A 24,097-nucleotide genomic window follows, 5' to 3' on the forward strand; every position below is an offset into this window, starting at 1 on the left:
CCAGCTCTACCTCTCTTTCAAATCAGGACCAGTGAAGGTGGTGAAGGTCCTGTGTGATGGATTGAGGTTGAATCCTGACAAGACAGAAGTACTGTTTTGGGGGGACAGGAGGCGGGCAGGTCCTGGTCCTGAATGGGGTAACTGTGCCCCTGAAGGACCAGGTGCACAGCGTGGGAGTCATTCTGGACTCACAGCTGTCCATGGAGGCGCAGGTCCATTCAGTGTCCAGGGCAGCTCCATCTGGGATGCAGGATGAGACCCTACCTGCCCGCGGACTTTCTCGCCAGAGCGGTGCATGCTCTAGTTATCTCCTGCTTGGACTACTGCAATGCGCTCTACGTGGGGCTACCTTTGAAGGTGACCCAGAAACTGCAATTAATCCAGAATGCGGCAGCTAGACTGGTGACTGGCAGCGGCCACTGAGACCACATAACACCGGTCTTTAAAGACCTACATTGGCTCCCAGTACGTTTCCGAGCACAATTCAAAGTGTTGGTGCTGACCTTGAAAGCCCTAAACGGCCTCGGTCCAGCATACCTGAAGGAGCGTCTCTACTCCCATCGCTCTGCCCGGACACTGCGGTCCAATGCTGAGAGCCTTCTGGCGGTTCCCTTGTTGCGAGAAGCAAAGCTACAGGGAACCAGGCAGAGGGCCTTCCCGCTAGTGGCGCCCGCCCTGTGGAACGCCCTCCCATCAGATGTCAAAAAGAAAAATAACTACCAGACTTTTAGGAGACATCTGAAGGCAGCCCTGTGTAGGGAAGCTTTTAATCTTTAAGAAATTAGTGTATTTTAATATTTCTGTTGGAAGCCGCCCAGGGTGGCAGGGGAAGCCCAGCCAGATGGGCGGGGTATAAATAACATATTATTATTGGTTACAGGTAGGTAGCCGTGTTGGTCTGGATCGAAGTAAAATAAAAAAATTCCTTCAGTAGCACCTTAAAGACCAACTAAGTTTTTATTTTGGTATGAGCTTTCGTGTGCATGCACACTTCTTCAGATACCAATAATATAATAATATTAGAATAATAATATATAATATAGAATATTATAATAATAATATAGAATATTATTATTATTATTATTATTATTATTATTATTTGCTGATGTTGTTGTTTTTGTGTCTTCCAGTTAACCGCCTGTATCCATGGCTCTTCCGCTATGCTTTACCCAATGTTTTGGCAACATGTTTACATTCCTGTCCTGCCGCCACATCTCTTGGACTACTGTGGGTAAGGCTGCATGTATATTTTTATTAAAAACTGAACTTCCATCTCATGAGCCTGAACTTTTAAAGATTTCAGTGGTGGGTTGTTGTTGTTTTTTTTAACAATGCAGCTGTTCAACTCTGTGTCAAAAACGTGTGTGTGACTATTAAGTGCCTGATCCGGAGATTCAGATTTTTCATGGCCTAATTTAAGAGTACAGGACTTGTAACTTGCTGTAGCATATGTTCCTATGGGATATTTTCATAAAGGAATTTAATCATATCCAGGTGAAACTCGAAAAATAAGAATTTCGTCGAAAAGTGCATTTCCCCCAGTAATGCAACTTAAAAGGTAAAACCAATACAGTGGTACCTTGCAAGACGAATGCCTTGCACAACGAAAAACTCGCAAGACGAAAGCGTTTTGCGACCTTTTTTGTTGACTCGCAAGACGAATTGTTTTTGCAATTTTTAAAAAATTTGTTTACATTTGATTTTCACAACTGCTCCCAACTGCAGCGGCAGCCAAGGGATCCCGCTGCCGGAGCCATGCATTCGCTCCATAACACACACAGAGATTTCTCCTTGCTCACGAGAAGGAAAAAACAGCGCGTTATGAGCGAAAAATATGGTATTTCCCTGGGCATTTCAGCAACAATAGTGCTATGGCTTTTAGTGACCTAGTTGGTGTTCATTCTTGCAGTAGGTGAGAGGAGGATACCTTTGTTTTTAAGCGATGGTTATGGAGTGCAATCTGCTTTGTTTTTGATGTAGAAAGATTCATTTTCAAAACACAAAACTCAGAAGAGCAACCCCCCCCCCCGTCATATACCACAAATAACTACCCCCCGAAATGCTGGAAATGCAAGTCTAAGGAAGGCAACTTTATACACATGTGGTGGTCTTGTGAAAAAGTCAAGAAATAATGGGGATACAGTGGTACCTCGACTTACGAATTAAATGCGTTCTGAACGCACATTCGAAAGTTGAAAAAAAATTGTAAGCCGAATCCCATAGGAATGCATTGGGAGAAAAAAATTGTAAGTTGAAGCAACCCTATCTAAGAATTTGTAAGTAGGAAAAATCCTATCTAAACCGCATCCAAGATGGCGGACGGAGCTTCGTTCGTAAGTAGAAACATTTGTAAGTACAGTGGAACCTCGGTTTATGAACACCTCGGTTTATGAATTTTCAGTTTACCAAAGCCGCGGTCCCATCTGGAACTGATTAATTCACTTTCCATTACTTTCAATGGGAAAGTTTGCTTCAGTTTATGAACGCTTCAGTTTATGAATAGACTTCCAGAACCAATTACACCCATGCTTCGGGTTAAGTACGCTTCAGGTTGAATACTCCGCGGGCCCATCTGGAACGGATTAATCCACTTTCCATTACTTTCAATGGGAAAATTCGCTTCAGTTTATGAACGCTTCAGTTGATGAACAGACTTCCAGAACCAATTGTGTTCATCAACCGAGGTCCCACTGTACAATCATTAGTATTATGGCGTGTTTCGGGACAGCCACACCAACTGCTTGGGAAAAGTTGCTCTTTGCTCTTTTGCGCCTCTGAAAGAAAATGACTTGCCGGAAAATATAATTACTTTCGGGGACCCCTTGATTACAGTATCCTGTTGGCAACAAATATTGGTTAGTTACATACATTTACTCAGCAGAGAAGAATTAAGGCTTTCTCGCTCCCCTCCCCTCGCCTGCCATTATGCAACATACAAAGCTCCTTGCTTGGGCAGCCACTTAAAATTTACCAATAAACACCTGCCCCATTTTTAAGAATAGCTTCTGAAGTTCAGCTCCCCCCCCCACTCCGTTGGCAACATCCCTACAATTTGCCAGCTAGCCTCATGCTGCTCCTATTTCTCTCGATCCTGTTAGCTTTGTGCTGCGCCTTGTTAAATTCGCTCGAAGGAACGGAACGGCGGGGGCAGGAATAGTGGGCTTTGCAAAGAGGGGGCCTTCAGGTTTTGAAGAACACCTGATTGACCTGGAGGGTAGGATCCAGCCAAGGCTGGGTGTAGGCCTTCGGGGGGTCTTGGCGCTAAAGAGGAAGGTGCAGGGGCGTACCCAGGATCAAAACGGGGGGGGCAAGAGAGGGGAAGAGAGAAGGAAAAAAGGAAGGAAGGAAGGAAGGAAGGAAGGAAGAGGTAGGTGGGCGTACCCAGGATCAAAACTGGGGGAGGGGCAATAGAGGGGGAGAGAGAGGGAAGGAGGGAGGGAAGAAAGAGAAGGAAGGAAGGAAGGAAGGGGTGGGTGAGAGAGAGAGAGAGAAGGAAGGAAGGGGTGGGCGGGCGTACCCAGTATCAAAACTGCGGGCGGGAGAGAGGGAAGGAGGGAAGGAGGAAAGAGAGAGAAGGAAGGAAGGATGGAAGGAATAGGTGGGTGGGTGGGTGTACCCAGGATCAAAACTAGGCGGGGCAAGAGAGGGAGAGAGAGAGGGAAGGATGGAGGGAAGAGAGGGAAGGAAGGAAGGAAGGAAGGAAGGAAGGAAGGAAGGAAGGGGTGGGTGGGTGGGTGGGAGAGAGAGAGAGAGAAGGAAGGAAGGAAGGAAGGAAGGAAGGAAGGAAGGAAGGAAGGAAGGGGTGGGTGGACGTACCCAGGATCAAAACTAGGGGGGGGCAAGAGGGGGGAGAGGGAAGGATGGAGGGAAGATAGAGAAGGAAGGAAAGAAGGAAGGAAGGGGTGGGTGGCTGAGAGAGAGAGAGAGAGAGAGAGAGAGAGAGAGAGAGAGAAGGAAGGAAGGAAGGAAGGAAGGAAGGAAGGAAGGAAGGAAGGAAGGAAGGAAGGAAGGAAGGGGTGGGTGGACATACCCAGGATCAAAACAAAGGGGGGCAAGAGGGGAGGAGAGGGAAGGAAGGAGGGAAGATAGAGAAGGAAGGAAAGAAGGAAGGAAGGGGTGGGTGAGAGAGAGAGAGAGAGAGAGAGAGAGAGAGAGAAGGAAGGAAGGAAGGAAGGAAGGAAGGGGTGGGTGAGTGGGTGAGAGAGAGGAGGGAGGGAGGGAGGGGTGTGTGAGAGAGGGGAGAAGGAAGGAAGGAAGGAAGGAAAGAAGGGGTGAGAGAGAGAAGGGAGGGAGAGAGAGAGAGAGAGAAAGAAAGAGGGGGGAAGGAAGGATGGAAGGAAGGAAGGATGGAGCTCCCGCCCATCCCCCCCCCAGCTCAGGCTGCTCCTCCCTCCTCCCACGTTCCTGTCGCTGGCTGCAGCCGCGGAGGGTGCGGATACGGCCCGATTTCCATAATCCGCAGTGACTTTTCCCCTTCGGTTTTCGGAGGGGGAAAGTGTGGGTTATGGTCCGTTCTCTTCTCCAGGCTAAACATACCCAGCTCCCTAAGCAGTTCCTCATGAGGCATCGTTTCCAGGCCCTTGACCATTTTGGTTGCCCTCTTCTGGACACGTTCCAGCTTGTCAGTATCCTTGAACTGTGGTGCCCAAAACTGGACACAGTACTCCAGGTGAGGTCTGACCAGAGCAGAATACAGTGGTACTATTACTTCCCTTGATCTAGATGCTATACTCCTCTTGATGCAGCCCATAATTGCATTGGCTTTTTGAGCTGCTGCATCACACTGCTGACTCATGTCAAGTTGTCAAGACTCCTAGATCCTTTTCACATGGACTGCTCTCAAGCCAGGTGTCACCCATCCTTTCATTTTTTTGCCCCAGTGTAGTACTTTACATTTCTCCTTGTTAAAATTCATCTTGTTTTCTTTGGCCCAGTTGTCTAATCTGTTCAGGTCATTTGGAAGTGTGATCCTGTCCTCTGGGGTATTGGCCACTCCTCCCAATTTTGTGTCATCTGCAAACTTGATCAGGATGCTCTCAAGCCCATCATCCAAGTCATTGACTCCCATGTAGATTGGCTCCCAGTACGTTTCCAAGCACAATTCAAAGTGTTAGTGCTGACCTTGAAAGCCCTAAACCTCGGTCCTGAATACCTGAAGGAACGTCTCCACCCCCATCGTTCAGCCCAGACACTGAGATCCAGCACTGAGGGCCTTTTGGCTGTTCCCTCATTGCGCGAAGCCAAGTTGCAGGGAACCAGGCAGAGGGCCTTCTCGGTGGAGGTGCCCACCCTGTGGAACGCTCTCCCATTAAATGCCCTGTGTCCAGTATACCTGAAGAAGCGTCTCCACCCCCATTGTTCAGCCCGGACAGTGAGATCCAGCGCCGAGGGCCTTCTGGCAGTTCCCTCACGGCGAGAAGCAAAGCTATAGGGAACCAGGCAGAGGGCCTTCTCAGTGGTGGCGCCCACCCTGTGGAATGCCCTTCCAACGGAGGTCAAGGAGATAAACAACCACCTGACATTTAGAAAAATACCTAAAGGCAGCCCTGTTTAGGGAAGTTTTTAATCTGTGATATTTTAATGTATTTTTATGTGTGTTGGAAGCTGTCCAGAGTGGCATGCGGGGGGGGACCCGGCCTGATGGGCAGGGTATAAATAATAAATTATTAGTATTATATTATATATATAACAACATTTAAAATTTTTGTTGTTTAGTCGTTTAGTCGTGTCTGACTCTTCGTGACCCCATGGACCAGAGCACGCCAGGCACTTCTGTCTTCCACTGCCTCCCACAGTTTGGTCAGACTCACGTTCGTGGCTTCAAGAACACTGTCCAACGATCTCGTCCTCTGTCGTCCCCTTCTCCTTGTGCCCTCCATCTTTCCCAGCATCAGGGTCTTTTCCAGGGAGTCTTCTCTTCTCTTTTTTGCAAAGGGGGAAAGCTCCATTTTTTAGGATCAGCTTCATTTTTGAGGATCAGCTCCACGTTGCTGAGTTTCCTTGCAAAGGGAAAAAATCCTGTTTTTATGGGATTAAACTCACACTTCTGCAGCTTCTCTAGGAACGGAAACGGACCCATTTCTACAGTTTCCAGACAGATAATCTAATCAGCCAGTCACATGTCTCCTTCTGCAGACAACAATTGAGGCCTAGGCAAGGCGCCGGGAGGGACCGGGAAAGGAGCTAGCTCTCTTATCTCTCTCCCCGATCTCTTGCAATCAGCTGATGAGCGGGTTCATTCAAGGTTCTCTTTCCCTTTTGTTAGCCTTTAGCTCTTTCTTAAAAAAAATAAAAATAAAGCATGATCTGCTTTTAGCCCCTGGGCAATTCGGCTCCAGGGACCACGCATTCGCTGAATAAGATGCACAGACATTTCCTCTTAAGTTTTAGGAGGAAAAAAGTGTGTCTTATGGAATGAAAAATACGGTAAACTGGAAGCCTAGCTAGAAAAACCCTCTAATTACCAGGAAGAATCTAATCACACTTTTTGCAGACACAACAACTGATTACCGGAGGCTGATGTGAACTTTAATTAGAGCGCTAATAGCACCCTATACTTGTTTGAATAAATCACTTTGTGTGCCATAAATACATTTCCCCAAAAATAGCTTTCATCTATTTTTGAAACTGGTGTGAGTGCTGGAAAGGTGCTTTTGGGCACGGAATCGCGACCTGTGAGCCTTGTCTCCCCCCCTCCCCGTCTGGGCTTTCAGAGGGAGGGAGGGGAGGTTTGGATCCCACAAATTGGATCTTTATTCTTCCTTTGTCTTTGTGTTGAGTTTGGATTGCTAACCTTTAGTTGGTGTTTGGTTGTTTTCGTTGCAGCTGTGACACGAGAAAGAAAAGAGCAAAAACAGAAGCAGATGGGAGAGGAGAAATTTAAGTGATTGAGAGTTTCCCAGCTAGATTTTTTGCTGCTGTCACCTGATCAACATATTTATATATATACTAACTGGCCCTGCCATGCGTTGCTGTGGCCGGGTTTGTTAAATGGAGCCTCAGAGTCCCACTTCAGACTCCCCTATGTTTACATAGGCACATCCCTGTGTCTCCCCCTACCCTATTCTATCCCTCCTCCCCCCACCCCCGGTTCATCCCTGCGATTGGGCCCACCCTGTCCCAATCTATGACCTATTCGGCCCCCCCATCCCCCCCAGGCTGACCCATTACCTATCCCTGCCCCTCCTCCCCTCATTCCCTGGTTCATCCCTGTCCTGAGCCATGACCCATTCGTCCCTCCCATCCCCCACCCAGGCAGGCCCCTACCTCCACTTGGCCTCGTCTGGAAAGTGGCCTAGTCTGCAAAGCCGAGGCGAGATACTGTGGAGAGGGCCGGTTTCATCCCACCCTGTTGTGACCCATTACCTATCCCTACCCCCTATTTGCCCCCCCCCTCCAGGCAGGCCCCTACTGCCACTTGGCCTAGTCTGGAAAGCGGCCGTCTGCTGCGGCCGATTCAGTCTGCTGGGCAATGTTGGACCTTGTTGCTGCAAAAGGCCAGTTTTCAGTTGTTTGGTTTTCAGTCTGCTGAGGCCTATTCAGTCTGCTGGGCAATGTTGGGCCTTGTTGCTACAAAAGGCCAGTTTTCAGTTGGTTGCTGTGGAATTTTGTGATGTCATCTGGTGGCGCGGCTTTGGAGGCAGCAGCGTGCAATCTGCCTTTCTATTGGATGCTGTTGGAGTCTTCAGAGCTTTTGCTAGTGATGTCTAATGGGGCACCACTTTTTTGCGTTTAATCATTATTTTTTTAGGTGTGAAAAGGTGTGCTTTTTTGATAATTTGTTTATGCCAGATCCCTCCTTGATGGGCATGGAACGTTGTGGCCAAATTTGTTGGAATTCAGTTCAGCGGTTACGGAGGAAGGATGTCACATCCGCGCACGCAGTGGGAACATTTCTATATATATAGATTCATATATTCATTCAGATGACACGCTGGAGGCGCTCACCATCACCCCCCGCTGAGCCGAAAGGAGGGCCGGGAAGGGGAGAGCGCGGCCTGCGGAGAGGCCCGGTGTCCCAGCCACTCCATAGTTTTAAGAGAGGGGAAAGGACAGCCCTTTCCCCTCATGGCTCTCTCCCCCCCCCGGCGGAGCCAGCAGGGAGAGCCCCCCTCCTGCAGTCCGGTCGGAGCCCTCCTGCCGGCAACAGAGGCCATGGGTGCCATGGAGCCAGCGGAGAGAGCCCCAGACTGTGGGAAGGCATCCTGGTGCTGCGTTTCATTGGTAAAGCTGCTGCCGTGTGGTGTCACCTTTACCAATGAAACGCAGCGCCGGGGTGAGGGATGACCCTGGCGCTGCAGAGCGGAACAGGGACCTAGAGCCCCTGCTCTGCTCGCTTACTTCCCTGCTCTCCCCTGAGCGGCGCGGCTGGCGGAGGGAAAAGGGAGGCCGTCGCGCAGCTCCCCCACTTGCTGGAGTGCCCCTCAGCGCCCTGGCGCCCTGCGCCACTAGAGTCAATGGGTGAGACGGCCCTGTATTTGTGGGTTTTATGCCAGGTGATATCCAGGTCTTCAGTCCCTCTTCTGCCCCAACTGGGCTAACAGGACACCTGGAGCACCCTCTGGCCCGATAAACAATGGATACTGCGGCAGAGGTTTTTAATCCTCTTTATTACTTCAAGCTATTTACAGAATATATACATAGGCTGTTACAAACAGCTCTCACTGCAAACACACAGCATAACATTAGCTGAGTCAGGAAGGCAATTTAGTGAAGGAACAGTTCCCGCCCACTTCTCTCTCTGGAGAGATTCTCTCTCTGATTCTCACATTGGGAGGGGTGAAAATGCTAACAGTATTGTGCGTCTGGAGGTCAAAGACTCTGTAGCTGTCAACTTTAAGATTTAAAAATAAGGGATCACTTGTTGAGTGCTGCCGGCTGTAACGGATTGACACAGTTTTGAAATATTTATTCCTACCTGGCTGGAAAAGAGTTAATCCACCTCCAGCCTGACTGACATAACATTCTGATGGGGGCGGGACTGTTCCCAGTTTAAAAGGAGAGAGGAGCAGTTTGGTCAGTTAGGACAGTTGGGGGAGTTGGGGGAGAGTGGAGTGTTAGAGAGGGATGCAGGAGCTGTATTCACAAGTCTGTGTTAAATAGGAAGATATGTGCTTTTAAGAACCAAAGAAATTCATGTTTATAAGTTAAATAATAAAGTTAAATGTGCTTAAACGTTCACTGACTCGGCAGTGTCTCAGTACCTTCAGAGGTGTGACAAAGAGGGGAGAACAAAGCTTTCCTGGGGAAGAGGAAACTGTTTGCTGTTTCTCCTGTCATACAAAGGGCTGGTTAGGGAAGCTGAAGGAGCCCCATAGTTGCCTAAGGGAGAGGCACACTGTAGCAGTAGGGGTCCATGGGAGGGACTTCCCACTGGTGGCCATAGGTTTCGAACGCAGCGCCTGAGGTACTCTGGAGACAAGTCCAATTTGGACACTCGAGGTTTTCTTCTCCTGTTTGTAGAGAAGCACAGGGAGAGCCTCTGAGGTTAAAGCAGTGAGGTGGGGGATCCATCACATTGGCAATCGCCTTTGCGCATGCCCGGGCATGCGCAGAAGCGATTTCCTGTGCCAGCTCTGCCCAAGTCCGGGGCACCAGAAATCATTTCTGCGCATGTCCAGACATGCGCAGAAGCGACTTCCGTTGCCAGGCTGCCTGTGTCTGCATGTCTGGGCATCGGAAATGGCTTCTGCGCATTTTTATTATGTGTTTCTTGTTTTCTCTTTTAGGTATTGCTGGGGGTTGGTGTGTTGGTGATGTTTTGTTGTTATATGTTTTTAAAAAACCCAATAAAATTATATATATATATATATATATATATATATACATACATACATACACACACCTCGGCAGGAGGTCTGCAAATGTCTCGTCTCGCAAACCTCGGAACGGATCATGAAAAAGAGCAAAAAGAGCAGGAGGAGTTCGCAATTCCATAAAAAGCCTCCACTATGGCGTCCAGGAGAACAGCCTGTCACAAGTGGGGGGGGGGAGAGTGGGATCTGTAAAACTTAATTAACTGCTTTGTATTGATCTGTCAGTCATTCTCAATTAATCCAGGAATGCAACAGGGAGCACAAATTATTTAATACAAGTGTCAAAATCAAAAACGTCGAAGATGTTGCAAAGCACAAAGGGCTTGGAAAGACAAGTTGGAGAACTTAGGTGCAAAGAGAAGCATGTTTCTGTTGGGAGATTCATCCCCCGTGTGCGGTGTCATGGTTTTGTTGACTATCACATGACTGGGCATGTGTTTTGATTCCACGGAGTGGGAAGTGACGTAGCCAGGATGTTTGTCTTACTGTGTTCCGAAGTGGAACTGTTGTTCCTTTGTTCTTTCGCTTTGCTTGAGATTGAAGTTGAATCCTGACAAGACAGAAGGCCTGTTTGTGGGGGACAGGAGGCGGGCAGGTGTGGAGGACTCCCTGGTCCTGAATGGGGTCACTGTGCCCCTGAAGGACCAGGTGCGCAGCCTGGGCATCATTTTGGACTCACAGCTGTCCATGGAGGCGCAGGTCCATTCTGTGTCCAGGGCAGCTCCTTCTGGGACGCAGGATGAGACCCTACCTGCCTGCAGACTGTCTGGCCAGAGTGGTGCATGCTCTGGTTATCTCCCGCTTGGACTACTGCAATGCGTTCTACATGGGGCTACCTTTGAAGATGACCCGGAAACTACAGCTAAGCCAGAATGCGGCAGCTAGACTGGTGACTGGGAGCGGCCGCCGAGACCACATAACACCGGTCGTAAGAGACCTACATTGGCTCCCAGTACGTTTCCAAGCACAATTCAAAGTGTTGGTGCTGACCTTTAAAGCCCTAAACGGCCTCGGCCCAATATACCTGAAGGAGCGTCTCCACCCCCACCGTTCAGCCCGGACACGGAGGTCCAGCGCCGAGGGCCTTCTGGCGGTTCCCTCGTTGTGAGAAGCCAAGTTGCAGGGAACCAGGCAGAGGGCCTTCTTGGTGGTGGCGCCCGCCCTGTGGAACTCCCTCCCACCAGATGTCAAAAAGAAAAATACTACCAGACTTTTAGAGGACATCTAAAGGCAGCCCTGTTTTAGGGAAGCTTTCAATCTTTAAGAAATTAGTGTATTTTAATATTTCTGTTGGAATCCGCCCAGAGTGGCAGGAAAATTATTAATAATTATTAATAATTACTAATAAATTATTATTATAAATTATTGTTATTATTGCTGTGTGATGCTAGAGAGAGAGGGAGCCATGATGAAGAGCTCCGTGTGTGTTTATGCGTAAATAAACTAGCTTAGCCAAATGCTGTGCTACTGAATCTGTTACGCAACTGCGCAAACCTCTGCGTGTTTGTGAGGTGTGCTGGTGTTCGTCCGAAACCATTCGCTGTGATGTTCGGGCTGGAGAATGCTTATGGAGCTCCCGAACGATCGCCCAGGAGGGGGAGAACATGCCAGCCGGGCATGTGTCTCTGCCACGGTCCTACTCGTAAGTAGGCCTCATCCTGACAGTCTCCACCGGCGTAGCACGAGGCTCCCAAATTCTGAACACTGTTTCCACCATTTTAAGACGTACAGTGGTACCTCGGTTTAAGTACACAATTGGTTCCGGAAATCTGTACGTAACCTGAAGCGAACTTTCCAATTGAAAGGAATGGAAAGTGGATTAATCTGTTCCAGACGGTCCGCGGAGTACTTAAACTGAAGCGTACTTAACCTGAAGCGAAGTTTCCCATTTAAAGTAACGGAAAGTGGATTAATCAGTTCCAGACGGGTCCACGGAGTACTTAATCTGAAGCGTACTTAACCCAAAGTATGAGTGCAATTGGTTCTGGAAGTCCGTACTTAACCTGAAGCATACTTAACCTGAAGCGAACTTTCCCATTGAAAGTAATAGAAAGTGGATTAATCCGTTCCAGACGGGTCTGCGGAGTTCTTAAACCGAGGTATGACTATAGTCATAAAATAAGCCAAAGCAGGATTTTGAAGCATTTGAGAAATATAAGACATACCCTGAAAACAAACCATAATTCCGCGCCACACAGAGCGAGACCTCCAAGTGCCCCAGCCAGCCGGCGGGACACAGCACGCTGGCAGCAGCAGAAGCAGGATAAGGCCTGCCAGGTCGGCTCGGTGCCCGGAAGTGGCGGCCGCTGCAGTGCCGACAAAGCTCAGAGTAGTTCATCTTTTTTGCAAAGGGGGAAAGCTCCAAAGAGGATCAGCTCCAAGTTGCTGAGTTTCCTTGCAAAGGGAAAAAATCCTGTTTTATGGGGTTCAACTCAAAGTTCTCCACTTTTCGACTATATTCTAATTTTCTTAGTTTTACCTGTATAAACTGTAAAGACCATCTCTTGGAAGAGCTGCCAAGAGCACTTTTCACCTCTATCTTCAGCCTTTACGACAATATTATAATTTTTGACACTTTACGACAATATTATAATTTTCTGAGTTTCACCTGCAATTTTTAGAGTAGGAAAACAAGAAAAAAACATTTTGCTTTCTTGAATTGTCCTAGGCATAGCAGCCAACTCCTAGAGGCCTAGGTGCCTTTGTCCCCCATTAAATATTTGAAGAAGCTTCTTTTGCAAAGAGGGAAAGCTCCATTTTTAAAAGGATGAGCTCAAAGTTGTGCGGCTTTTTTTGCAAATGGGGAAAGCCCCGTTTCTTGGGGGGGGTCAGCTCACAGCTGTGCATCTTTTTTGCAAAGGGGGAAAGCTCCATTTTGGAAGATCAGCTCAAAGTTGTTGAGCTTACCTTGCAAAGGGAAAAAATCCTGTTTTTATGGGGTTCAACTCCCAGTTCTGCAGCTTCTCTAGGAAAGGAAAGGGACCCATTTGTACAGATAATCTAATCAGCCTGTCACATGTCTCCCTCTGCAGACAACTGAGGCCAAGGCAAGGGGCCGGGAGCGGCTGGGAAGGGAGCTAGCTCCCTTATCTCCCTCCCGATCTCTTGCAATCAGCTGCTGAGCGGGTTCCTTTCAGCTCATTCCCTCTTGTTAGCCTTTAGCTCTTTCTTTAAAAAAAAAAGGAAGAAGCAGCACGATCCGCCTTTCGCCTCTGGGCAATTTGGCTCCAGGGACCACACATTCGCTCCTTGTGACGCACAGACATTTCATAGAATCATAGAATCATAGAGTTGGGAGAGACCACGAGGGCCATCCAGTCCAACCCCCTGCCAAGCAGGAAACACCATCAAAGCATTCTTGACATATGGCTGTCAAGCCTCTGCTTAAAGACCTCCAAAGAAGGAGACTCCACCACACTCCTTGGTACCAAATTCCACTGCTGAACAGCTCTTACTGTCAGGAAGTTCTTCCTAATGTTGAGGTGGAATCTTCTTTCTTGTAGTTTGAATCCATTGCTCCGTGTCCGCTTCTCTGGAGCAGCAGAAAACAACCTTTCTCCCTCCTCTATATTACATCCTTTGACATATTTGAACATGGCTATCATATCACCCCTTAACCTTCTCTTCTCCAGGCTAAACATACCCAGCTCCCTAAGCCGTTCCTCATAAGGCATCGTTTCCAGGCCTTTGACCATTTTGGTTGCCCTCTTCTGGACACGTTCCAGCTTGTCAGTATCCTTCTTGAACTGTGGTGCCCAGAACTGGACACAGTACTCCAGGTGAGGTCTGACCAGAGCAGAATACAGTGGTACTATTACTTCCCTAGATCTAGATGCTATACTCCTATTGATGCAGCCCAGAATTGCATTGGCTTTTTTAGCTGCTGCATCACACTGCTGACTCATGTCAAGTCTGTGGTCTACCAAGACTCCTAGATCCTTTTCACATGTACTGCTCTCAAGCCAGGTGTCACCCATCCTGTATTTGTGCTTTTCATTTTTTTTGCCCAAGTGTAGTACCTTACATTTCTCCTTGTTAAAATTCATCTTGTTTGCTTTGGCCCAGTTGTCTAATCTGTTAAGGTCATTTTGAAGTGTGATCCTGTCCTCTGGGGTATTAGCCACCGCTCCCAATTTGGTGTCATCTGCAAACTTGCTCAGGATGCCCTCAAGCCCATCATCCAAGTCATTGATTAAGATGTTGAATAAGACTGGGCCCAAGACAGAACCCTGTGGCACCCCACTAGTCACTACTCTCCAGGATGAGGAGGAGCCATTGATGAGCACCCTTTGGGTTCGGTCAGTCAGCCAGTTACAAATCCACTGAATGGTAGTATTGTCTAGCCCACATTTTACCAGCTTCTTTACAAGAATATCATGGGGCACCTTGTCAAAGGCCTTGCTGAAATCAAGATAGGCTACATCCACAGTGTTCCCTTCATCTAACAGGCTTGTAATTTTGTAAAAAAATGAGATCAGATTAGTCTGACATGACTTATTTTTCAGAAACCCATGCTGACTTTTAGTGATCACAGAGTTTCTTTCTAGGTGCTCACAGGCTGTTTGCTTGATGATCTGCTCTAGAATCTTTCCTGGTATTGATGTCAGGCTTACTGGGCGGTAATTGTTTGGGTCCTCTCTTTTCCCCTTTTTGAAAATAGGGACAACATTTGCCCTCCTCCAGTCTGCTGGAACTTTGCCTGTTCTCCAGGAATTTTCAAAGATTATTGCCAGTGGTTCTGAAATCACCTCTGCCAGTTCTTTTAATACTCTTGGATGTAGTTCATCTGGCCCTGGAGACTTGAATACATCTAAACTAGCCAAGTATTCTTGTACTACCTCCTTACTTATTCTGGGCTGTGTTTCCCCTGCTGAATCATCTGCTCCATATTCTTCAGGTCGGGCATTGTTTTCTTTTTTGGAGAAGACTGAGGCAAAGAAGGTATTGAGGAGTTCTGCCCTTTTTCTGTCCCCTGTTCACATTTCACCATCTTCTCCTCTAAGTGATCCCACTGTTTCCTTGTTCTTCCTTTTGCTACGGACATACCCATAAAAGCCCTTTTTGTTGCTTTTAACCTCTCTAGCGAGCCTGAGTTCATTCTGTGCTTTAGCTTTTCTGACTTTATCTCTACACGTGCTGGCTATATGTTTGAATTTCCTCTTACTTTTGAGGAGGAGAAAAGTGCATCTTTTGGAACAAAAAAGACGGTACTCTAAAGATGGAAGAGAGAGGGGTGGGGAGAGAGAGAACAGTTTTGCATTTTGATAATGACACTAGCTGGCCCTGCCATGCGTTGCTGTGGCTTAGTCTGTGAAATGGGCCCGTGGGATTTAGGGTGTATGTCATAGCTGCCAAGTTATCCCTTTTTAAAAGGGAAATTCCCTTATGCTGAATAGGCTTCCTCGTGAGAAAAGGGAAAACTTGGCAGCTATGGTGTATGTTGGATTTTGATTGGTGGGGTGGATGGGGAGTGAGCGGGATTTTGGCAGTATGTTGGAAGTTGTTTGTTGGATGTCCACTGGAGGGGGCAATTTTGTTGTATACAAATCCAGGTTTCAACCTGTCCTAGGTGTGTGTATGGACAATGTAAGTGGATAGAGACACTCTCACATGCGCTCCCGATGTTGTGGGCAAATTTGAGGACGATCGGGTAAGCGGTTGTGGAGAAAGGTGCATTGGAACAAACATGCACCCTCTACATTTTTATATTTCCAGTTAGATGCAATGCGACAATAAGCCTAATTGCCTTCCTAACTTTTCTCTCTCTGACTAAAGCAGTTTTTTTCTATTTTCTTTCAGTGCGCCAATGCCCTACCTCATAGGAATACACCTAAGCCTGGTGGAGGTAAGTTCATCTGTTCATCCTTGATTTCCTGTACAGTGGTAAGGTAAAGGTAAAGGGACCCCTGACCATTAGGTCCTGTTGTGACCGACTCTGGGGTTGCGGCGCTCATCTCGCATTACTGGCCGAGGGAGCCGGCGTACAGCTTCCAGGTCATGTAGCCAGCATGACAAAGCCGCTTCTGGCAAACCAGAGCAGCACACGGAAACGCCGTTTACTGTCCCACTGTAGCGGTACCTATTTATCTACTTGGACACTTGGACTTTGACGTGCTTTCGAACTGCTAGGTTGGTGGGAGCTGGTTTAATTTCACAATTGGTTCCGGACGTGTATACTTAGCCTGAAGCGTACTTAACCTGAAATGAACTTTCCCATTGAAATTAATGGAAAGTGGATTCATCCGTTCCAGACGTTCCACGGAGTACTTAAACTGAAGCGTACTTCACCTGAAGCGAACTTTCCCATTGAAAGTAATGGAAAGTGGATTAATCCGTTCCAGACGGGTCCGCGGAGTACTCAACCTGAAACGTACTTAACCCGAAGTATGAGTGTAATTGTTTCTGAAAGTCCGTACTTAACCTGAAGCGTACTTAACCTGAAGCGAACTTTCCTGTTGAAAGTAATGGAAAGTGGATTAATCCCATCAGAGGTCAACTACCCTGTTTCTCATATTTTAAGACATACCCATAAAATAAGCCATAGCAGGATTTTTAAGCATTCAAGGAATATAAGCCATACCCCGAAAATAAGACATAGTGATAGGCGCAGCAGCAATGCCGGCCGCGGCAGGAGGAGGAGGAAAAAAATAAGACATCCCTTGAAAATAAGCCATAGTGTGTTTTTTTGAGGAAAAAATAAATATAAGACGTGTCTTATAATATGAGAAACACGGTACCTGCCATTTAGAAAATCCCTAAAGGCAGCCTTGTTTAGGGAAGTTTTTAGTCTGTGATATTTTAATTTATTTTGATGTGTGTCGGAAGCTGCCCAGAGTGGCGGGGGGGGGGGGACTGGCCAGATGGGCAGGGTATAAATAATAAATAAATAGAAAAAATCCCCAGTTCTGTTTTTCCTGAACTTGAAAGTTTGGTGTTCTATTTAACTTGTAGTTGAGTTGTTTTGCTTACTGTACAGTGGTGCCTTGACTTACTAATTTAATGCGTTAAGAAGGCACCTCCGTAAGTCGAAAAATCCGTACGTCGAGAAACGCCATTGGAAACGCGATCTCCCATAGGAAGGCATTGAAAACGGAAAAAATTGTAAGTTGAAGCAACCCTATCTAAAAATTCGTAAGTCGAAAAAATCTTATCTAAACTGCATCCAAGATAGCGGACAAGCTCTGTTCGTAAGTAGAAACATTCGTAAGTAGAGTTATTCGTAAGTTGAGGTACCACTGTAATGTTGTATATATGTGATTCTAAAGCTTGGGTTCAATTGACCCGCCTAACAACAAATAATTACAATTACAGTGGTGCTGCGACTTACGAATTTAATTCGTTCCGAACGCACCTTCGTAAGTCGAAAAATTCGTGAGTTGAGAAACGCCATTGGAAACGCGATTTCCCATAGGAAGGCATTGGAAATGGAAAAAATCGTAAGTCGAAGCAACCCTATCTAAAAATTCGCAAGTCAAAAAATCCCTATCTAAAACTGCCGCGGTTCCCCCCCCCCGGATGTCGAGACATTCGTCAGCGCGCGGCCATTACTCCCATTCGTAAGTTGAATCTTCTCCATGCAAAGCAGGTGCTCTACCCACTGAACGACTGTCCTTTAGTTATAGAATCATAGAATCATAGGGGCACAGTTACCCTATTCAGGAGTAGGGAGTCCTCCATACCTGCCCACCTCCTGTCCCCCACAAACAGTACTTGGAATCATAGAATCCTAGAGTTGGAAGAGACCACAAGGGCCATCCAGTCCAACCCCCTGCCAAGCAGGAAACACCATCAAACCATTCCTGACATATGGCTGGCAGCAACGCGTGGCCGGGTCAGCTAGCAGAATTCGGTTGTCGAGTCGTTCGTAAGTCGGGGTACCACTGTGTTTTGCTTTCTGTGTTTATTGGTAGTCCTGCTCAGAATCGGAGAACTCTTACTCCAGTCCGCCCCCATTTTCTCCTAAAAGGAGCATGGAGAGAGTTCCTTGGCTCGTTTTTATCTCGACCCTTTGCTGTCTGCCACTATCTATATTTATATCTGTGTTGGAAATATAGGTAGACTACACTTTCGTGCCCGGACCACTGCGGAAGCAGCAGTTAACCTGCTAATGCGAGTAGACAGGAGTATATTTGAGGGTTTAAATATCAAAACCCATCCGTCGGTTGTTCCATCTAATTCGCTGTGACTGGAAGGCTCTCCGGTGAGATAAAGTAATCTCTGTTTTCAGTCCAAGAGCCTGTTTTTGATTTGCAAAACCACTTCCCCCAGAGTGGAAATATGCGGAGCTTTGCACAACTCCGTATTTTCCAAGGTTTCTATCATCACCTAGTCAGTCATTCTATGTGGCTCCCATTTAGCCATCCGTAAATCGACTTCAAAGGGAAAGGGACGCTTCTAAGCCGCTGCTTCTAAGCAAGGTCGAATTCTGCTGCATGAATAAGGGACGAGTGCAATTGCTGCACTAATTGAATTGGTATTAGGAAATAATAAAGTATTGTATTTTAATCTTTCTGTTGGAAGCCACCCAGAGCGGCTGGGGAGGCCCGGCTAAATGGGCGCGGTATAAATACTGTATATTCCTGCATATGAGACTACTTTTTAACCCAGGAAAATCTTCTCAAAAGTCAGGGGTCGTCTTATACGCCGGATCGTATTTCTTATACGGCGAGTATATCTCAAACTCTATATTTTAACTGGAAAAGTTGGGGGTCGTCTTATATGCCCAGTCGTCTTATATACTGGAATATACGGTAATATATTATTATTATTATTATTATTATTAGTGTTTTGTTGTTGCTTAGTCGTATAGTCGTGTCCGACTCTTCATGACCCCCTGGACCAGAGCACGCCAGGCACTCCTGTCTTCCACTGCCTCCTGCAGTTTGGTCAGACTCATGTTCGTAGCTTCGAGAACACTGTCTAGCCATCTCATCCTCTGTCGTCCCCTTCTCCTCGCGCCGTCCATCTTTCCCAAAATGAGGGAGTCTTCTCTTCTCATGAGGTGGCCAAAGTCTTGGAGCTTGTTGGTGGCTTCGAGAACACTGTCCAGCCATCTCGTCCTCTCTCGTCCCCTTCTGCTTCTGCCCTCCATCTTTCCCAACATCAGGGTCTTTTCCAGGGAGTCTTCTCTTCTCATGAGGTGGCCAAAGTCTTGTAGCCTCAGCTTCAGGATCTGTCCTTCCAGTGAGACCTAAGGGCTGATTTCCTTCAGAATGGAGAGGTTTGATCTTCTTGCAGTCCAAGGGACTCTCAAGAGTCTCCTCCAGAACCATAATTGAAAAGCATCCATTCTTCGGCGATCAGCCTTCTTGATGGTCCAGCTCTCACTTCCATACATCACTACTGGGAAAACCATAGCTTTAAATATATGGACCTTTGTCGGCAAAGTGATGTCTCTGCTTTTGAAGATGCTGTCTAGGTTTATCATTGCTTTTCTCCCAAGAAGCAGGCATCTTTTAATTTCGTGACTGCTGTCACCATCTGCAGTGATCAAGGAGCCCAAGAAAGTCAGATCTCTCACTGCCTCCATTTCTTCCCCTTTGATTTGCCAGGAGGTGATGGGAACAGTGGCCACGATCTTGGTTTTTTCGATGATGAGCCGTCTTTTGCGCTCTCCTCTTTCACCCTCATTCAAAGAAAGGTTCTTTAATTCCTACTCCCTTTCTGCCATCAAGGTTGTGTCATCTGCATATCTGAGGTTGTTGATATTTCTTCAAGCAATCTGAATTCCGGCTTGGGATTCCATCATAGAGCTTCAGTATGCTGATGACAATGTAGTGTGCGCACGCTCGGAGGATGACCCCCAAACCATCCTAAATATCTTTGCAGAAGCTTACAAAATGCTTGGCCTATCACTCAACATCCAAAAAACCAAGGCTCTGCTTAAAGATCTCCAAAGAAGGAGACTCCACCACACTCCTTGGCAGCAAATTCCACTGTCGAACAGCTCTTACTGTCAGGAAGTTCTTCCTAATGTTTAGCTGGAATCTTTTTTCTTGTAGTTTGAATCTATTGCTCCGTGTCCGCTTCTCTGGAGCAGCAGAAAACAACCTTTCTCCCTCCTCTATATTACATCCTTTGACATATTTGAACATGGCTATCATATCACCCCTTAACCTTCTCTTCTCCAGGCTAAACATACCCAGCTCCCTAAGCCGTTCCTCATAAGGCATCGTTTCCAGGCCTTTGACCATTTTGGTTGCCCTCTTCTGGACACGTTCCAGCTTGTCAGTATCCTTCTTGAACTGTGGTGCCCAGAACTGGACACAGTACTCCAGGTGAGGTCTGAACTGAGCAGAAGACAGTGGTACTATTACTTCCCTTGATCTAGATGCTATACTCCTATTGATGCAGCCCAGAATTGCATTGGCTTTTTGAGCTGCTGCATCACACTGTTGACTCATGTCAAGTTGGTGGTCTACCAGGACTCCTCGATACTTTTCACATGTACTGCTCTCAAGCCAGGTGTCCCCCATCCTGTATTTGTGCCTTTCAGTTTTTTTGGCCCAAGTGTAGTACTTTAAATTTCTCCTTGTTCAAATTCATATTGTTTGCTTTGGCCCAGTTGTCTAATCTGTTAAGGTCATTTTGAAGTGTGATCCTGTCCTCTGGGGTATTAGCCACCCCTCCCATTTGGTGTCGTCTGAAAACTTGCTCAGGATGCCCTCAAGCCCATCATCCAAGTCATTGATGAAGATGTTGAATAAGACTGGGCCCAAGACCGAACCCTGTGGCACCCCGCTAGTCACTACTCTCCAGGATGAGGAGGAGCCATTGATGAGCACCCTTTGGGTTCGGTCAGCCAGCCAGTTCCAAATCCACTGAATGGCAGCATTGCCTAGACCGCATTTTACCAGCTTCTTTACAAGAAGATCATAGTCACTTCTCTCCAGGATGAAGGGGAGACATTGGAGCACAGCAGACAACAATCCTTGTAGCACAGTGGACAACAGTCCATCTGGAGCGGGTGGGGTGAACAGCGGATATCACATTTTTTTTATTCCGTGGGTGACAGGGCACCAAAGAGGCGTTGATGAAAAATCGGCCTCAGATTTGCAATCTGAAAGAGCCACTCCACAGACCTGCTCTTTGACCTGTGAAGCCTTTGATCCATTCCCAGCCTCTGACCCCCTCCTGTGCTTCTCCCCCCCCCTTCCGCCAGTCACCTAACCTTGATGTACAGACACCTCTCTGATCCTACACAGGTGATGCCCGAAATACGTATTGCTGACAGCTGGGGCTCACTAGCAGAGCAACAATCACTACTCATTATCAGAAAAAGGTTTCTTATTAATAATCAGGGTGTGTTTGATTTAAATAAAATCCATTTAAATCACACTTTAAAACACTCATCAGTAAGACTTGATTTAAATCATTTATTTGTTTTTACAGAAAGACATTGTTGCTGGTACAGTGCACAATTGGTTCCGGAAGTCCACATTTAACCTGAAGCGTACTTAACCTGAAGTGAACTTTCCCATTGAAAGTAACGGAAAGTGCATTAATCCGTTCCAGACGGGTCCGCGGAGTACTCAACCTGAAGCGTACTTAACCCAAAGTATGTGTCATTGGTTTTGGAAGTCCATACTTAACCCGAAGTGTATTTAACCTGAAGCGAACTTTCCCATTGAAAGGAATGGAAAGTGGATTAATCCGTTCCAGACAGGTCCCCGGAGTACTTCAACTGAAAGTAGTCAAACCGAATCATACTCAAACTGAGGTACGACTGTAGACAAATAGTTCTCGCTCCGGCGGGAAGGGAAACGGCGTTTCCCTGTGCTGCTCTGGTTCGCCAGAAGCGGCTTTGTCATGCTGGCCACATGACCTGGAAGCTGTACACTGGCTCCCTCGGCCAATAACGCGAGATGAGCGCCGCAACCACAGAGTCGGTCACGACTGGACCCAATGGTCAGGGGTCCCTTTACCTTTACCTATAACACCAGATGACAATATCATACACACAAGAGTATGTGACATTCAAACATCATCGAAAAACGTATGACAAGATTCAGTCCAAATATCAGTTTGGTTGAATATGTTTTAATTTTCCTCTTTCGTTATTGTTTATGTGTTAACATTTTGAAAATATTATTGGGAAGAAAAAAAAGAAAGTAATTGAAAGTGGATTGATCCGTTCCAGACAGGTCCGTGGAGTACTTAAACTGAAGCATACTTAACCTGAAGTTTAGGGAGCTGGGTATGTTTAGCCTGGAAAAGAGAAGGGAAAGGGGTGATATGATAGCCTTGTTCAAATATAGAAAAGGATGTCATATAGAGGAGGGAGAAAGGTTGTTTTCTGCTGCTCCAGAGAAGCGGACACGGAGCAATGGATTCAAAGTAAAAGAAAGAAGATTCCACCTCAACATTAGGAAGAACTTCCTGACAGTAAGAGCTGTTCGGCAGTGGAACTTGCTACCAAGGAGTGTGGTGGAGTCTCCTCCTTTGGAGGTCTTTAAGTGGAAGCTTGACAGCCACCAGTCAGGAATGTTTTGATGGTTCCTGCTTTGCAGGGGGTTGGACTAGATGGCCCTTGTGGTCTCTTCCAACTCTATGATTCTATGATTAAGCTAACTTTCCCATTGAAAGTAATGGAAAGCGGATTCATCCGTTCCAGCCGGGTCCGCAGAGTACTCAGCCTGAAGCGTACTTAACCTGAAGTATGAGTGTAATTGGTTCTGGAAGTCCATACTTAACCTGAAGCGTACTTAACCTGAAGCGAACTTTCCCATTGAAAATAATGGAAAGTGGATTAATCCATTCCAGATGTTTTGCGGAGTACTTAAACTGAAGCATATTTAACCTGAAGAGAACTTTCGCTTTAAAAGTAATGGAAAGTGGATGAATCTGTTCCAGCCGGGTCCGCGGAGTACTCAACCTGAAGCGTACTTAACCTGAAGCGAACTTGACCATTGAAAGTAATGGAAAGTGGATTAATCCGTTCCAGACGGGTCCGCGGAGTACTCAATCTGAAGCATACCTAACTCGAAGTATGAGTGTAATTGGTTCTGAAAGTCCATACTTAACCTGAAGCGTACTTAACCTGAAGCAAACTTTCTCATTGAAAGTAACGGAAAGTGGATCAATACGTTCCAGACGGGTCCGCAGAGTACTTAAACTGAAAGTACTGAAACAGAAGCATACTTAAACCGAGGTATGACTGTAAGAGGGAGAGATCAGGGATCTGGCCAGAACCGAGCAGATGTTATGTAAAACCAATAGATGTTAGGGTTACGTAATGACATTTTCCTTTTCTCTTAACTTCATCCTTTTCAGAAAGTGCGAAACATGGCCCTGGAAGATGTCGTCCTCCTCAACGTTGACACTAACACACTGGAAACTCCTTTTGATGATCTTCAGAGCCTGCCAAATGATGTGGTGAGTGCTGTGGTCCTGGGCATCGCTTTCAACCCTCCCGTTTTGGGCGGGAAACCCCCGAATTTAAATCCGTTTCCTGCTGCAACCTCAGATTGTAAAATACCCCGTAAATGTCCCGGCTCCCGGCTGGCTGCTTGGTAGGGGGTTGGACTGGATGGCCCTTGTGGTCTCTTCCAACTCTATGATTCTACTAGCTGACCCAGCCACGCGTTGCTGTCAGCCATATGTCAGGAATGCTTTGATGGTGCTTCCTGCTTGGCAGGGGGTTGGACTGGATGACCCTTGTGGTCTCTTCCAATTCTATGATTCTAATTATTCCAGATTTCCCATTAGGGGAGTACCTGGGTCTTCCCTAAAGCTGATTCACTTCCAGCTGGACTGAGCGTTGAACTGTTCTTAACTGCTCTTAACTGCTATGATTCACTGGTACTAATTGCTACTTACAATAATTTACTATTCATACCCCGCCCATCTGGCTGGGTTTTCCCAGCCACAGTGGGCGGCTTCCAACAGAAAAATAGAATAAAATAATCAATGAATCATTAAAAGCCTCCCTAAAGAGGGCTGTCTTCAGATGTCTTCTAACAATCTGGTAGCTGTTTTTCTCTTTGACATCGGATGGGAGGGCGTTCCACAGGGTGGGTGCCAATACCGAGAAGGCCCTCTGCCTGGTTCCCTGCAACTTGGCTTCTCGTAGCGAGGGAACCGCCAGAAGGCCCTCGGTGCTGGACCTCAGTGTCTGGGCAGAACGATGGGGGTGGAAACGCTCCTTCAGGTATACTGGACCAAGGCCATTTAGGGCTTTAAAGGTCAGCACCAACACTTTGAATTGTGCTCGGAAACGTATGGGAGCCAATGGAGGTCTTTCAAGACCAGTGTTATGTGGTCTCGGCGGCCACTCCCAGTCA

General features: G+C 46.9%; 1 protein-coding gene across 2 annotated transcripts in view; it reads left to right on the forward strand.

The window, feature by feature from the left end:
* Window positions 1–24,097, forward strand: part of DENND1A (DENN domain containing 1A) — a 265,432-nt gene that overhangs the window by 147,486 nt on the left and 93,849 nt on the right. For both annotated transcript variants that reach the window (XM_088665085.1, XM_088665086.1), the window contains exons 10-12: window positions 1,131–1,231; window positions 15,615–15,660; window positions 23,088–23,189. In XM_088665085.1, coding sequence (XP_088521211.1) covers window positions 1,131–1,231; window positions 15,615–15,660; window positions 23,088–23,189 — 249 coding nt within the window. The remainder of the gene's footprint in view (window positions 1–1,130; window positions 1,232–15,614; window positions 15,661–23,087; window positions 23,190–24,097) is intronic.

Source organism: Zootoca vivipara, chromosome Z2 (genome assembly GCF_965207765.1).
Source record: "Zootoca vivipara chromosome Z2, rZooViv2.hap1.1, whole genome shotgun sequence".
Classification (NCBI taxonomy): Eukaryota; Metazoa; Chordata; class Lepidosauria; order Squamata; family Lacertidae; genus Zootoca; species Zootoca vivipara.